Raw genomic sequence first — 16,457 nt, 5'->3', positions numbered from 1 at the left:
TTCGAGCTTTTTCATGGTAAAAGCGGGCAGTCCTCAAAGCTTTCCGTATTGTTGCCGTCAACCCGCCTGTGACGCTGGGAAATAACGCCAGTACAATACGATCCATGTGGTTGGTATTAAGTATACAGGGCTTCCGCAGAGCCCCGATTTTCAGGGTATCAAATGTATAAACCGGTCCCTATGGATCCTCGTTGACTAAGTCCTGCCAGCAGCAAGTTTTGCTTTTGTTTGTCCCACTGCCGAGAACCTTTTTAGCTGATCTGTACTCTGCCATTGTCTTGCATGCCTCTTGTGGTCGTGTAAATATTATGTCAAACGGCGACATTATGTTTACACGTACGGCACTCCTTCTGAAGGTCAGTAATTTCCTCCGTCTACCAGTCATAGAAGACCCCTCCAGGGCTTCTATGGCTGGTAGCTTCAAAGATTCATCATTGAATGAAACCACCCCGAAAGTGCCCTCCGCCGCAACTCTGTCTATTCTAAGAGCTTCGACAAATCTCCCTGGGGCTGATGCACGTCGACAAATTGCGTCAACCATTTCGAACGGAATGTGCTGCTGGTCGCTTGCCAAGAAGTTTTTCAAACCTCTTCACCCGTTCACCGACGGCGCCGGTTATTTTGACACAAAGGTTACATCACGGACGCTTCCTTCGGGACCTGGGCACGGCACTGCAGGCGAAGGATATAGGCAGCTATTGACGGGGTTCAGGACCCTTGCACCGTCAGTTTGCTTCTGCTCCCTTTCTCCATATGAGATTTCCTGCTCTGGGGGTTGTTCACATAACCATTTTTATTCACGAATGGGCGGATTATTACCCTGATTTAACTCAGGAATTCCTTCACAGATTAATCTACTGATATTCAACATCCAGCCTACGATACAAATCCCTCCGTCATCTGCAAGATTTTAACTGAGACATTCCATTCCACCGATCTAATGTTCTAAACACTTAACAATCGACCTTTCATACCTTTCTTTATTTCAGGTGGTTTGTGCGACTTTTCGATGGAAGTGATTCACCGAAAGAAGGTTGGGTCCCGGTCACAATACTGGATACCCAACAAGTTGATTCAGCAATTTATGGCGAGAAAGCAAACGACGCTGCCTACCGAAGACAGTAATATTCTCATCCTTGATCCCTATGTCTGTCAACTCATATATCTTCCATTCCAGGGCAGTCATACGAGAGCTTGTAGAAACCGAGGAAGAATTCGGTCGTGACCTGCAAGCAGTGGTCGACAAATATATAAAGACAATAGATAATCCAGCTGTCCCGAGAGTTGTACGTGACAATAAGGATGTAATTTTTGGAAACTTTCAACAAATTGCACAATTCCATAATACGTAAGATAAAAGATGAATAATGTTTGATGTAATTAATCTGAATAATTTATGTTTCCTTCGATTTCAGAGTTTTGATCGAAGGCGTGAAATATTACGCACATGAACCAAATATGATTGGAAAGACTTTTCTACGATTAGAACGTGATTTCGATAAACATGTAAATTATTGTAAGAGTGAACCAATTGCACAAGAATTTCTAGCCAATAATAACGTCGCACGAGACTACTTTGATGTAAGTAATAGTTTCTAGATATAGCTTAGCTAAGCTAGCTTAACATTGGGTCTTGGCTGGGTAGTTAGATTTGTAAAGTATGTCAAGCTTTGAAAGGACCATTATAATTAATTCTTCGAAACGCTCACCGTTGGGATTCATGGCTCTACCCTGCATCTCAGATAATTTGCAGATTCCAGTGTGAAGAAAAATGTACCGATTTCCAAATTAAATTGTCATCGATCTATTTGCGCTCCTCTTTAATTTTGATGAAGAGCTTACTAGTCAAAAGATTGAAACAGTTGGGCCTAGTTATGAAGGGGGAATGGGGAAGCCCCCTCTCCAAATGTGATGAAGACTCCGGGCAGTTACCCTCAGGACCGTAGAGAGAAATTTCGAGATGGGAATCAGAAGCAGCAGGCTCCCCTATTATCTTTTCTTCTTTATTGAAATCTCTATTTCGGGCCTCCAAGAAACCTCCGGGCTCCTCCGCTTCTTTTCCACTCCATTCGTCTGACTCACTTCCTCCGCTTAAAAAGTTATGATGCGTCAACGGTATGGTTTAATTTTGGATCCCATGGCCAGAGGGGGTAGGGAGGGTGTGTAAGGAGGAGCAGGAGGCCCCAACTCCGTGCAAAAATCAGGGAATCACCACTTTGGAAAGATATGACGCGGGTGCAGGTGGAGTGAGCAACACTCGTGGCAAGAGTATATCGATTCATCGAGAAATTATTTTAAAAGAATTAACAAGGAAAAGCGTGAGTTATAAGACTACTAGCCCTAAGTATGGGAGTTGGGGTGTCCCACCTACCCTTAGGAACGCTTCAGACTAGTCACTTGAGAGGACTCTTTATCCGCATGTTACGATGACAAGCCATTTTATCCATAAGAGACAGCACCGGATATTATACGCTGAAAGCCGTAATGAAACGTTCCTTTCTCCTCTTAAGCTGCTTGTCATTCTCGATGAGTAGCCGACCCTTAACGCCCTTGATCGACCACCTTCAGGTTCTATCGTGATTCACTCTATGTTACTAAAACCATTATTATTATTATAGAAATTTCTGCTTTCCTGACCAGTGCAATAATACAGTCCACCAGCTCTTATGGCACCCATTCGGCATTTGGCTGACAGCTTTACCAAAGAAGAGAATACTTTTGATCCGCGACGTTCAAGATGTACGCCAAGTCGAATAGCCTTTCCACTGCCAGATGGCAGCCAAATCACGAACAAGCAAAGCGTTGAGCTTGAGTTAGGGGTCAAGGCTCCCCACCCCTGCGAAAAGATGCAGACATAATATAGATAGAATAGAGGGTAAGGAATCATTAAGTAATAATTTCGCTCAAGATCAATGTTATCACCTTCAGAAGAAGATTTTCTTCTACTGAGAGCCATGTGTTCGGACTTTAAAGCGCGCTCTATGCTCGATCAACGTTCCACCAATAATGAAGCAGAGGAAGCTTCAAAAACACACAAACCTCTCAGTTACCAAGACTGGATTTCTCCATCATATGTCTAAGCTTTTAGGAAGCCTATTCCGTATCGCCTTCAGTTACTCTCGAACTTGCTGCCGCCGAAATTGTCGCCGGAATTGAAGAAGACAAGTATTTTGGGGACCCTCTGTTCAGTTGCGAGGAGCAAGAAATATTTGCGTGGATTCTCCATCACCAGGATGCATGGGAGTCACTATCATGCCCAGAGGGACATCAACAGCTTCATCATCATCTACGGCGCAACGACCGGTATCTGGTCTAGGCCTGCCTTATTAAGGAACTAGAGACCTCCAGGTTTTGCGCTGAGATCCACCAATTCGATATCCCTAGAAGCTGTCAGGCGTCCTGACCTACGCCATCCCTCCATCTCAGGCAGGGTCTGCCTCGTCTTCTTTTTCTACCATGGATATTGCCCTTATATATAGATCACACACCGCAACATATTGAGTGGGATTTTATCCACTACCGGACGCTCATGGTATCGCTCATAGAATTCGTCATTATGTAGGCTACGGAATCATCCATCCTCATGTAGGGAGCCAAAAATTTTTCGGAGGATTCTTCTCTCGAAAGCGGCCAAGAGTTCGTAAATTTTCTAGTTAAGAACCCAAGTCTCCGAGGAATACATGAGGACTGGCAAGATCATTGTCTTGTACAGTAAGAGCTTTGACCCTATGGTGAGACCCTTCCGGGCTCAGCAATTTTTGTAAGCTGAAATAGGCTCTGTTGGCTGACAACAACCGTGCGCGGATTTCAACATCGTAGCTGTTATCGGTTATGATTTTCGACCCTAGATAGGAGAAATTATCAACGGTCTCAAAATTGTAGTCTCCTACCTTTATTTGTCCCGTTTGACCAGCGCCGTTTGATATTGTTGGTTGGTTGATTTTCGGTGCTGACGTTGCCACCATATAATTTATCTTGCCTTCATTGATGTGCAGCCCAAGATCTCACCCCGCCTGTTCGATCTGGATGAAGGCAGTTTGTAGGTCTCGGGTTGTTCTTCCCATGATGTTGATATAATCAGCATAGGCCAGTAGTTGGGTGGACTTAAAGAGGATCGCACCTCTTGCATTTACCTCAGCATCACGGATCATTTTCTCGCTGGCCAGGTTAAAGAGGACGCATGATAGGGTATCCCCGTGTCGTAGACCGTTGTTGATGTCGAATGGTCTTGTAAGTGATCCTGCTGCTTTCATCTGGCCTCGCACATTGGTCAGGGTCAGCCCAGTCAGTCTTATCAATTTCGTCGGGAAACCGAATTCTTTCATGGCTGTGTACAGTTTTACCCTGGCTATGCTATCATAAGCGGCTTTAAAGTCGATGAATAGATGGTGTAGCTGGTGTCCATATTCCAACAGTTTTTCCATCGCTTGCCGCACAGAGAAAATCTGATCTGCTGCTAATTTGCCTGGAGTGAAGCCTCTTGGGTATGGGCCAATGATGTTCTGGGCATATGGGGCTATCCGACCTAGTAAGATAACAGAGAATATCTTATAGATGATACTCAGCAACGTGATACCTCTGTAATTGGTGCACTGTGTGATATCTCCCTTTTTATGTATGAGACAGATAATGCCTCGTTGCCAATCGTCAGGCATTGATTCGCTGTCCCATACCTTGAGCACAAGTTGATGAACCAATTGGTGTAGCTGGTCACCTCCATATTTAACCAATTCGGCTGTAATTCCAGCGGCTCCTGGCGACTTATGATTTTTTAGCCGATGAATTGCACGGACTGTTTCTCCTATACTTGATAGTAATATTTGCCTGTCGCCTTCAGTTGGGGGGACCTCCAACTCGCCGATATTCTGGTTGTTCAGTAGCTCATCAAAGTACTCAACCCATCGCTCCAATATGCCCATTCTGTCGGAAATCAGATTTCCCTCTTTGTCTCGGCGAGGTGTATAAGGCTTCATTCTGCTGACTTGTTGGTAAAACTTCCGCGTCTGGTGCGGTTCTCCCTGTACTTTTCGAGTTCACAGACCCGTTGGTTCTCCAAGGCTTTCTTTTTCTGTCTGTGAAATCGCTTCTCCGCTCGCCGGAGTTCCTGATAAATCTCCGCGTGTGCCCGGTTCCTTTGAGAATGCAACATTACCCGATATGCAGGATTTTTCCGTTCCGTTGCTAGCTTACATTCATCGTTAAGCCAGCCGTTCCGACTCTTTTTGCGACTGAGGCAAGTATGTTTGTGCCCGTATTTATGATAACGTTCTTCAGGTGATTCATCATCATCGTCATCAACGGCGCAACAACCGGTATCCGGTCTAGGCCTGCCTTAATAAGGAACTCCAGGCATCCCGGTTTTGCGCCGAGGTCCACCAATTCAGGTGATTGAGAAGGATCATTTGTTGATGCTGTGCTCTTATAGGTGTTGCGGAGGGCTGTGTTGTGGATGTCTTCAGTGGTGTTGTTATTCCAGCTCGAAGCACCATGCCAATGAGTCTATATTGGCCCTCCTATATGTTCTGACATTCATCAAGGTTGAGAGGTGGCGGCATTCGATCAACATGTGGTCAATTTGGTTAAAAGTGGTACCGTCTGGAAAGGCCCATGTATGTTTGTGGACGGCTTTCCGCGCAAACCAAGTACTTCCAACAACCATTTCGTCTGACACTGCTAATTGAATAATCCGCAGTCCTTTATCATTTGTATTTTTATGTAAGCCAGCGTATCGCTTAAATACAGGCTCCTTCCTAACTTGGCTGTTAAAATCCCCAAGTATGATTTTGATATCACATCTGGGGCAGGCTTCGAGGGTTCGTTCTACTGCCTCGTAGAAGGTATTCTTCTCCGACTCTGCAGTCGCCTCTGTAGAGGCGTGAACGTTAATAAGGCGTATATTTCTAAATTTGCCTCGCAAGCACAGAGTGCATAGCAGTTCGCTTATGTTTTCAAAGCCGATAACAGCAGGTTGCATTTTTTGGCTGACTAAGAAACCTACTCCGAGCACATGGTTTACTGGATGGCCGCTATAATATATGGTGTAGTGACTCTTCTCCAGGAAACCGTTCTCTGCCCAACGCATCTCCTGTAACGCTGTTACATCAGACCTATACTGGAACAGGGTGTCGGCTAGCTGCTTGGTAGCTTTATCTCTGTACAGGGAGCACACGTTCCATGAACAATCGCACAAATCGTTATTCCTTTGTCATTGCCAGGTTCGTCGTTATATTATCCGTCCAGGCCAAGGCTCCTGTTGTGACTTCGTACTTGACTTCGACGGTTTTCCGTGTTGGGTTGTCAGTCCTACCCAACCCCCAACCTGGAGGACCAGTTGATACAATTTGTCCCGTTTTTAGGCGCAGGAGACTCGCTTTCATCCTTCTCCGTCTGCAGCTTTTTGTTAAGAAAGAGCTCACCACGTGGAGGTGGAGATAGGGTTTGGTAGTAGAGCGGTTGGTGTTGGTTCAGCAGGCGTTTCCCAAGTTTTATGCTCCATCGTGGGTACCAATCCACATTTCACCCTGGGACCTATACTACCCTTTGACACCATTATTTTACAAGGTTAAATGCCCTCGGGGCGGACCTATCGAGCAGGCCCCGTTTCCAATCAAAACAATTGGTCGCAGCAGTGGGATTGCGTAAACCAGAATGGTTAAACACGAGGGCTTGGAAGTGGAGCAGCTGAAAAGGGAGATGTTAGCGTCAGAGTTCCCTACGACGGGAACTAAAGCAGAACTATAGAAGAGACTTCGCGAAGTTTTGGAGTCGCAACGTTAAAGAACGTGAATTCCAGCATGGTCCTGCGTTGACTATCGAGAGTCTCGAGGAAGTTGCTGAAACGTTCGTGGTAAATGACAACGATATGGAATTTTTAGTTTTATCGAGTATCCAGGAAAACAATATGGAAGAGTTTGTAAGACAACAAAAAGAATCTAGAAAGCAACTAGAAGAATTTACAGGACGAAAAACAAATAAAATTTATGGAGTAGTTAACAACACGACAAGACGGAAGGCAGGCAAAAATTATGGAAGAATTCAAGCAACGGTAGGAAGAAATATTTAATAAAAAGGAGGTGAACGAAGAACGAAATAAAAGCGCTCAGGACGTAGCGTGCCGAGAGAACGAAAAATGGCAGTAAGAAGGTATTCCAGGAGTAACAGAACAGATAGCAAAAACTACAAAGCGATGGGGAGATTCCCCTGAAGAATCTCAGGAAAGAAAAGAGGGATCTGTAGTGTGTCAGGATGAAAAGCCGATGTATCAGGAAATGCATATGCAGAAGGAAATGATATAGCGTGAGAACGCCAATGAGATTCCAAAGCCGATGAAAGAGATGGTGCAAGAAATTGAAAAACGGCAGGAGAAAGTTGACAAGAAGTAATCAATTAGGAGGTGACTAAACAGGAGGAGCGAAACTGTCGAGAAGCAGTAGACCATGGAGAGGTCATAAGTAAAGGTGTAAAATGGCAGCAGGAGGCCATGCGAGAAAGTACGAAACAGGAGGAAGAAATTTGTAAGCAGGGCGAGCATACCTGGTAGGACAGTGGAAAGCCGGAGGAAATGACTAGTCGAGAAGTGATACTTCGGCAGACGGAATGTGTGAAGTGGCGAGAAGCGATTGACAAGAAAAACTTGAAACCGTTTAGGGCAAAGGTTGCAACAGGTATATACGGGACGGCAAGGAATCTAGCATTAGTTTATTACTCGCTTAGTGACTTGAAGACAATGATTCGCCGAGTTATCAAATTGATGAGCGTAACACTTATGCGCATTTTTAGAAGCATTTTCTAACTCGGTTAAAATAAAAAAAAATAAGAAAAAGAAGAATAAGCCAATAATAGGAGTTTTTAAAAATGTATGCCACAAATAAAAAAATATATGTTTTACTCCCTAGAAATCAACCCTATGAAGAGAAAGTACATGGAGTTTATAAACGAAACAAAAACAACTTAATTTTTATGCAAATTTATTTTGTCTCCTACAAAATAACACCCATCGGACGCAACACATGTGTGCTAGCGTTTAACCCACCAGTCCATGCACTGCTGGTAGACCGCCAAAGTTATGGCCTTTAGCTCTCTCGACGCATTCTGTTCCTTTTTTCGGATTATCCTCGTCTTCGAAATGCCACTTAGACAATTGTTGACTTATTCTCATGTAAAATTTTCAGACCCACGTCTCACCACCAATAATTATGCGTTTTATGAAGGTCGAGTGATTATTCGCTTTAAAAATCATGTCTTCAGCAACCGTCCTTCAAAGTTGTTTTTACAATTTCTTTTTAGGGATTGAGGAGTCCTAAATCCGCATCCATTTAATGTCGGACCGGACCAAATGTAGAGCAACTTGCTCCCACTCTTTATGGTCCACGGACTCCTCAGTTCAAAAATGAAAAGAGGGACGAAGACCATACTAAGTACCAGGATAATCCAGTCGGACCTGAGAGGCAACCACTTGACCAGAGCTGTGAACAGAGGCACACTCCAGGGTGGCACCATCTCACCGGTCCTCTGTTTAATAGTAATGAAACGAGATTCGAGCCCCAAGCCCAACATAGCCATTCTGACCGACAGCCAAACAGCCATCACGGCCTTGCACTCAGCGACGACATCTTCCAGGCTGGTGGGGCAGTGCAGAGACGCGTTGAACCATCTGGGCGGCATGCTCAAGGTCACTATCCTCTGGGTTCCCGGGCATAGGAACATAGAGGGGAATGAGCGGGCTGACGGATTGGCCAGGCAAGGCTCTGCTCTTGGCAGTCCTTCGACTAATACAGTCGGTGTTCCGCTGGCAGCTATCGGGGGCTGCCGCACTACCTAGCAGCCGCGGACCTAAGACGGCGAAGGCTTACGAACTCTGCCAAGTCAAGGAGAATTTGACCCGCTTATAACACAGCCCGATCACGAGCGCTCCTGTGCCAGATGCGTGCAAATGCATTCAAGATTACGGCGAGCTGCATGGGACCATGCCGCTAGGCTCGCATTACCGAAGCTGCGGAGAAGGAAGGGAAACCCTCATGCACTTTTTCTGCGATTGCCAAGCTTTAGCTACGGACACTGGGTAAACCATTCTTTAGGGACCTTCTATCTGCAGGGTGGGAGAGTTGCTTTCTTTCGTGAATGCAACCGCTGGCTCTGAAGATCCGAGCCGGCTGGACTCTGTCTCCTTGCTGCTATGAAAGCATCAAAACGGCGCACAAAAGCGCTAAGTGGGCTTCTAGGAGCGGCCACTGATACCTACCTACTGTGGGCGAGTCAGTTAATCCAGGCAGACAGCTTTTAGGGATATCGAACTGGTGGACCTCGGCGCAAAACCGGTATGTCTGAAGTTCCTAATTAAGGTAGGCCTAGACCGGATGTCGGTTGTTGCGCCGTTGATGATGATGATAATTCGTATCCTTGTTGTGTTTTACGAATTATAAAAGGGAGCGTACAATATATGCGAACCGCTTCGGTCACTCCCAGAGCAGAGGTGAGGCAACGTGTGAAAATTTGCCTCTGCCCTGGTAAGAAACCATAGCTGTTTTTACAAGAAATTCAGGTCTATTGGCACGAGCCGGGTTACGACATGTGCAAAATTTTTACTAAAATGTAATAAGCGGTTCTACATGCAATACCAATTTCACTAGCAACGTCTCTAAGGCTGGTATGATGATTTTCAAGCAACATTTCTCTCACTTTTTTGACATTTTCGCTGGTGTTTGATATGAATCGGCGCAAATTCTTTACAAATGTACCGCCACTTTTAAAGTCTTTATACCACCCCCATGACCAAATTTTCGACAGGCAGACTCCCCAAAGGCTTTTTGTAATACATCAGCACATGAAATTTCGTTAGCAACACAAAATTTCAAACAAATTCTTTCTACAACAAAACTATCCATATTAAAATGCGACAAAAGGTAGAAAGTTGACTGATGTAAACAAACGCTAGGCAGATACTAATGATGCATTGACAGTAAATATTGAGGTGAATGTCAGTTAAGGTGGTACCAACTTAAAAAAAAAAAACTAAATTTAACCGGTTGTACTATGATGTACTATTATATGTACTTCTTGATCTATAATCTATGATTGAGAAGTTATAACTTTCTAGTTGATTAATAAACGCTTTTATTTCGTAAATCAGCCTTAAGCTTATAAGCTTTTCGATTTTCCCATGCACTTTATTTGCCAAACTTCAGATTTCAAGACAAAAACCAATATCAGAACTTCTTGACTTTTCTTGGTTTTTCAAAAACACCGCAATGAATTATAGAAAGCTGCGCACTCCTGCTTCCTCTAAAAATAACCTACATCAAATCAATGCCAGTGGCGCAGATATCCATAATGTGGCAACCTGTTCTCGATAGCTATGGCAAGCTGTTGGATTACTTGCACTGACAACATGTTCCGCATTGTGGACAGGTGTGAGACAGGATTTTAACGATATCCATCAGATAGGTGAGAACAGGTGGTGCAAGAAGACGTAGATATTCATTCATGGGAGAAACAAGAAATATTTTTTGAATTATATTGCGAAAAATATTAAATTAATCTTTGTTTCCATATTTTAACGGGAAAAAATTACTTGAATTTTGGCGAACATATGAGAAAAGATATTTGTCTCTAAATGGGGCATAACTTTTATTTATGGTTTTCCATCGACGACGTACTGCTATGCTGGTAAAAATCCTGCGGTGACAGAACAAATATTGAAGTCAAATCCGGACAGTGGTGGTAAATGTTGATGGAAGGCTGACTTTCCTTCTACCGGTGCCAGTACAGCATTGAAAATGTTATGTATGATAGATACAATCAAAAAGCGAGTTCGGAATACTTGGAGAAGAGTTCACAAATGGTAACATTTGACCATCCACGGTTCGTTGGGCTTTCACCAGACATTACTATAGGCTGTCGTCTTTTGTGAGAGAATATAAGCATCTAATTCATAAAATCATTGAGGAATATGTTAATCCCGGGATTAAAAATTGTGAACGAATGCCATGCAAACAATGAAAACGCTGGTTTCACTTTCTATACTAATCCCTTATTATGAATAGACAATCCAACGTTGCATTCCCTTTTGATCCTTCCTTCACAATTCAAGCGGACGTAATTGCGAATTCTTCTCAGTGGAACGTCATCATCAAAGATTATCGCCACGAACCTCATCGATGTTGAGCAAAAATATTTAAATATAGATTTACGTTGGAAGTGAGCCACCCAAAAAATTTCGAGAAAAATTTTCAGTCGCTGTTGACTTCTCTCAGTGAAAAGGCCACGCGAAAAACAGCCCAAAATATCGAAAAGTAGCGAATCTCAAATAAAAATATAAATCTTAACATTTAAAATTTTATTTTCTGTTTTTTTTTCAAAAAGAACCCAAAAATTAATATTCGTTTAGTTCGTCTCCCAGAAAGTTCTATTTTTGAAACGGTCCAATTAGCCGCCTGTACTCGTGGTTTAAGAAAAAAATCGTGTGACTGTTGTTATTTTTTTTCTTATTTAGAAAATCGGTACGATAAATATTTGTGAAGTTAGCCCAATTATTTTTGAAAAAATAAAACAAAACAGTGCAATTAGTGCTGAACAGTTACCACTTCGGTGAAGAACTAGTTTTCCGCTGTAGCCTAGATTTCGAGCCAAGTGGGAGAAATCAACTTCTTTTGGGATTACTACTGTGTAGGCGTTCTTTATCGAAGAGGTAGGATCGAAGTTCTTGATTTTATTTAAAAATTTTATAATTGGCTCAGCCAGAACTATTCGGATACAGACACCGCAGAAAAGTGAAAATCACCCTAAATAATAACCATCTGAATTGTTAATTAATTCATCGCCGTTTTCACATGCAGCTGCTCCACCATCACCATATCAAATTTCTTTTTCGCTAAAAAACCCAAAAAAAAATAATTTGAACAAGAATTTTATTGGCCCGCCAAATAGACAGTTTTCCCCACAGAGATTTTCCACTGTCTGCGATGTGCTTACGTTGAAGAGTGCCAAAAAACAACCAACACACATGTGTATTTATTTTCCGATGAAAATCGCAAAAGAGAGAAAACGGGCCAGCAGTAAAAATGTTATTGTGTATTTGTGCCAATATCCAGCTTCAGGCACTATTTATTTCATGCTTGGCACACGCATGAAGTTCGATGTAAGGAGGAATATTTGCAAGCCAAGGAAGGGTTGCTCCTACATCAATCGGCCTGGCAAGTTCCGTGGTATGCTCACCAGCGTTTGCAGTTTGCCAAATGTCGGAATGTCCTAAATTTCAGCTTTGTTTATTGATATTCCAACTGCCAAACAGATCATTTAAATATAAATATTTCCAAAATTTGGAATTGAAAAGTATTTTCCGCTCAGAGTAAGGTTGTTGCATCTGGTTTACATATTTCGAAAATGAAGATGGAATTTCAGTTCCAGATGGACTTTGAAGTTCGCATTGAACAAATTTGTTTGGGTCTATTGAAAAAAATTGCACATTGTTTAAGCTCTTTATCCCTTTTGAACACTATGCATGTATTGAACCTCTAGTGGGCAGTTTAGTCACATAACTTCATGACTGTGATCAATTCGTCCTTCGACTAGAATACTTGACCCAAAGCACTCGAAGGCTGCTTAAAACCATCATTTTCAAGAAAGAAATTATTTTATTTAATAAATCTCCGAAAGATTTGAAGTATAATATTTAGAAATCTTAGCGAATTATTTAGATTAAAAAGATTTCAGAATACACCCACTGACCTCGGTTTATCCAGTCGTTGATTTTTCGGAGTTCAGTTCCACTTAAACAGTGTCTAAGGGCACAAACCCTAGAGGCATAGAATCATAAACCTAAATCCATAAACTTCCCCCGTGCAATTTCAAAAGAATACATACAAACCCCTTCATTCTATAGTTTGAAGTATCCTCGTGGTTTCCCCAAGACTTTGTTTTGTATTCGTCATCGTCTAGGTCAACCTTAATAAGGAACTCCACACATCTCGGTTTTGTGCCGAGGTCCACCAATTCTATATTCCTAAAAGCTGTCTGGTGTCCTGACCTACGCCTTCGGTCCATCTCAGACAGGATCTCCCTCCTTTGCTTCTTCTACCATAGATATTGGCCTTATAAACTTTTCGGGCTGGATCATCCTCATTCATACAGATTAAGTGACCCGCCCACCGCCACTTATTGAGCCGAATTTAATCCACAACCTGACAGTCATGGTGTAGCTCATAGATTTCGTCGTTATGTAGGCTATAGAAACGTCTATCCTCATGTAGGGGGCCAAAAATTCTAGGGAGGATTCTTCTCTCGAACGCGGCCAAGACTTCGCAGCTTTTTGCTAAGAACCCAGGTCTCGGAGGAATACACGAGGACTGGCAAGATCATAGTCTTGTGGTTCTTCCCATGATGTCGATATTGTCAGCATAGGCCAGTATTTGAGTGGACTTAAAGAAGATCCTACCCCTCGAATTTACCCCAGCATCACGGATCACCTTCTCGAGGGCTAGGTTAAAGAAGACGTATGGTAGGGCTTCCCCTTGTCGTAGACCGTTGTTGATTTTGAATGGTCTCGGGAGTGATCCTGCTGTTTTTATCTGGCCTTGCATATTGGTCAGGATCAGCCCAGTCAGTCCTATCAATTTCGTCGGGATACTGAATTCTCTCATGGCCTCAGTTTTACCTTGGCTATGTTATCATAAGCGGCTTTAAAGTCGATGAAAAGATGATGCAACTGATGGCCGTACTCCAACAGTTTTTCCATCCCTTGCCGCAAAGAGAAAATCTGATCTGTTACTGATTTGCCTGGAGTGAAGCCTCTTTGGTATAGGCCGATGTTGTTCTGGGGGTGTGGAGCTATCCGACCTATCAGCGTGGTACCTCTGTAATTGCTGCACTGTGTGATATCTCGCTTTTTATGTATGGGACAGATAATGACTCGTTGCCAGTCGTCAGCCACTGATTCGCTGCCCACACCCTTGAGCATAAGTGTGTTTCATATCCAGTGCCTATAATTCTGGAGGATTGGACGGCCATTGAATTATGTTAGAGCACTTCATTCAATATCTTAACGGTACACTACAGGATTACAGTACTCATCACGACACAAATCCCACTGTCACCGATTAGATTTGAACCGCGACTTTCCGTACGACAACCTTTGTGCTCTAGCCACTGCGCTATCTGGACACTCCCACTGCCACTTGCTGACTAAATAAGCCTGAACTTTTTATTCTGCTGCCTCCAAAGCAACGTTAGATATTTCGTCCAACTTGGGTACTTTATAAAAATACCTTCTGGAGCATTTCATCCGAGTGGCCCTGTTTCTTTCAAGTTAGTTGCTTAAATGAATTTTGTTTGTATTTCGACCACCCAAGTTGGCTGAGGTCAACTTCGCGGGCAGAGCTATCCCAAAACTTAAAGAAAAGGGTCGAAAGTCGACCGTGGAGATCCTCTAACACCTAAGTGCAGCGCTACTGAAATATACTATCGACAAACGCTTGCGCGCCTGTATCCTAGCCAGACTCGAGAATATAGGCGTCCTTTTGAACACTTCTGTTCCTCTCATGCCATATAGAAAACTTTAGACATCTTATACATGTTAGAATCATGTCAAAATCTGTAATATAAAATGGTCGAATATCAGCAGAAGTTGTGAAATCGTACGCAAAGTTAAAAATGAAGAACAAAAATAAATCGCGTTTGTGGAGCCGGACCACTCGTAAACCGATGCGATCGAAGAATTCAATGCCACGATCAGTCACATCGTCATCTGGTCTCCATTTTCCCACAGGTGCGGCCTTTGGCGTACCCTTTCTCTGTAGGCATATTGCGTCTATTGTAATCGGAAATATGCCGTGTATCACGGCATCTATCTGCCTCATTCCATTAGCTCATTTTCTTGAAATCTGTTGTGAAACCACAGTTCATCTCAATCATCATGTACCCCACCCTCAAATACGCACCAAAATACTTCTTAATGGCATCTTCTACAAGATCCCCTTCGTAGAGAGAGAGAGAAAGCTTTTCATTGACATGGTAGTTGCTTTTCCAAACTTTTTCCTTAATTTTTGAAATGGTTGCTGCTTTGAGCGTGGTGGTACTCTTTGGAAAGACAATCGCTGTTGATTCCAATTCAGGACTACTTACTTTGCTGAAAAGCACACTAGTAAATTTTTTGTCTGAGGATTGAGGGAGTCCAGAGCACGCATCGACTTTATGACAGATCGGACTACTTGGAAAGCAACTTACTTCTTTCAAAAAAGTTGGCTGACGGTTTCGTTCTAGGCAGAGGCAACTCATCAGACGCTGCTTCACCTCCATCCTGGGAGCGTAACCGGAAGTGACGACATGAGTGCGAATTATATTGAAGTCTGATGAGTTGCCTCTGCTCTGAACGAAAACGTCAGTCATTTTTTTTAGAACTTGGGTGATTAACCCAAAAGGAGGAGTCCGTGGACCACAAGAGAGCAATTAAATTTCTTCCCAAGTGGTCCTCAAATAGAAAATTCACTTCGGCCTAGTTTAGGTTGGAACATACGTCGGATTTCACTTCAATGTATTATAATTCGCACTCATGTTTTGTTTGCGATTATAAATAAATGGAACGATCAGCACCTGCCGCCACTTTTGGTCATGCTGCTCCCGGGGCAGAGGTGGGGCCGCGTCTGATGAGTTGTCGCTGGCCTGGACGGTGGCACATTGCATGACATATCCCAAAATGCAGCTGTCGTGCTTCCTTAAGCCACTTCCGCTTCCCGATCAACACGTCCACGAGTATCTGCCCCGCATGCTGTTTCTTAGGCTAGAATGCTTCGCCGACATGACGTATCGATGTCAAGATGCAAGCATGCTTTACTCCGCTTTAGAGTTCGAATTTTTCTGAGATTTTATCCGCCTCTAATAAAAGCTATCAGATTGTCCGGAACGCCCCTCCTATGTACAGTTATACGTTCCAGAAACACTTTCCATTCACGCTAGCGAATACCTTTTCGAAATCTATGAAGAGCAGGTGGAGCGGTGATTAATTATCCGATCAAACTTTTAAGGTGCTCTTTGATGCGCTCCAGTAAGTGAAAGTAACAAATTTGTTGAAACCGCCGGAGTGGCACGGAAGAGTTCCACAGGGAGACCGCCAAGGTCAGCGGCTTTACTCCATTTGAGTGCGTTGATGGTAATGTCAATGATAAGTTGGCTTCTGTTTGGAAGAGTAGTCCGTTCTGTCCCAATAATAATAATAATCGTTGGCACAACAATCCATATTGGATCAGGGCCTTGAAGTGTGTTAGAGCACTTCATTCAAGACCGTAACGGTACACTACAGTAGACTGTAGGAGACAATGTGGTCAGCATTGCGCTCGCCCGAGATTATTACCCTGATTTGACTCAGGTACTCATTCACAGCTGAGTCGACTGGTATCCGACGTCAAATCACGATACAAATCCCTCTGCCACCAGCGAGATTTGAACCGCGACCTTCCGTACGACAG

General features: G+C 43.3%; 1 protein-coding gene across 1 annotated transcript in view; it reads left to right on the top strand.

Annotated features, from left to right (window-relative positions):
• LOC119653142 (obscurin) overlaps positions 1-16,457 on the top strand; it is a 172,164-nt gene that overhangs the window by 47,112 nt on the left and 108,595 nt on the right. The window contains 3 exon segments of the mRNA XM_038057679.1: positions 990-1,121; positions 1,178-1,348; positions 1,416-1,581. Of these exon segments, the coding sequence (XP_037913607.1) occupies positions 990-1,121; positions 1,178-1,348; positions 1,416-1,581 (469 nt within the window).

This window comes from Hermetia illucens, chromosome 1, assembly GCF_905115235.1.
Source record: "Hermetia illucens chromosome 1, iHerIll2.2.curated.20191125, whole genome shotgun sequence".
NCBI classification, from domain to species: domain Eukaryota; kingdom Metazoa; phylum Arthropoda; class Insecta; order Diptera; family Stratiomyidae; genus Hermetia; species Hermetia illucens.
Note: the sequence above shows the minus strand (reverse complement) of the source record. Positions and strands in the feature narration are given on the sequence as shown.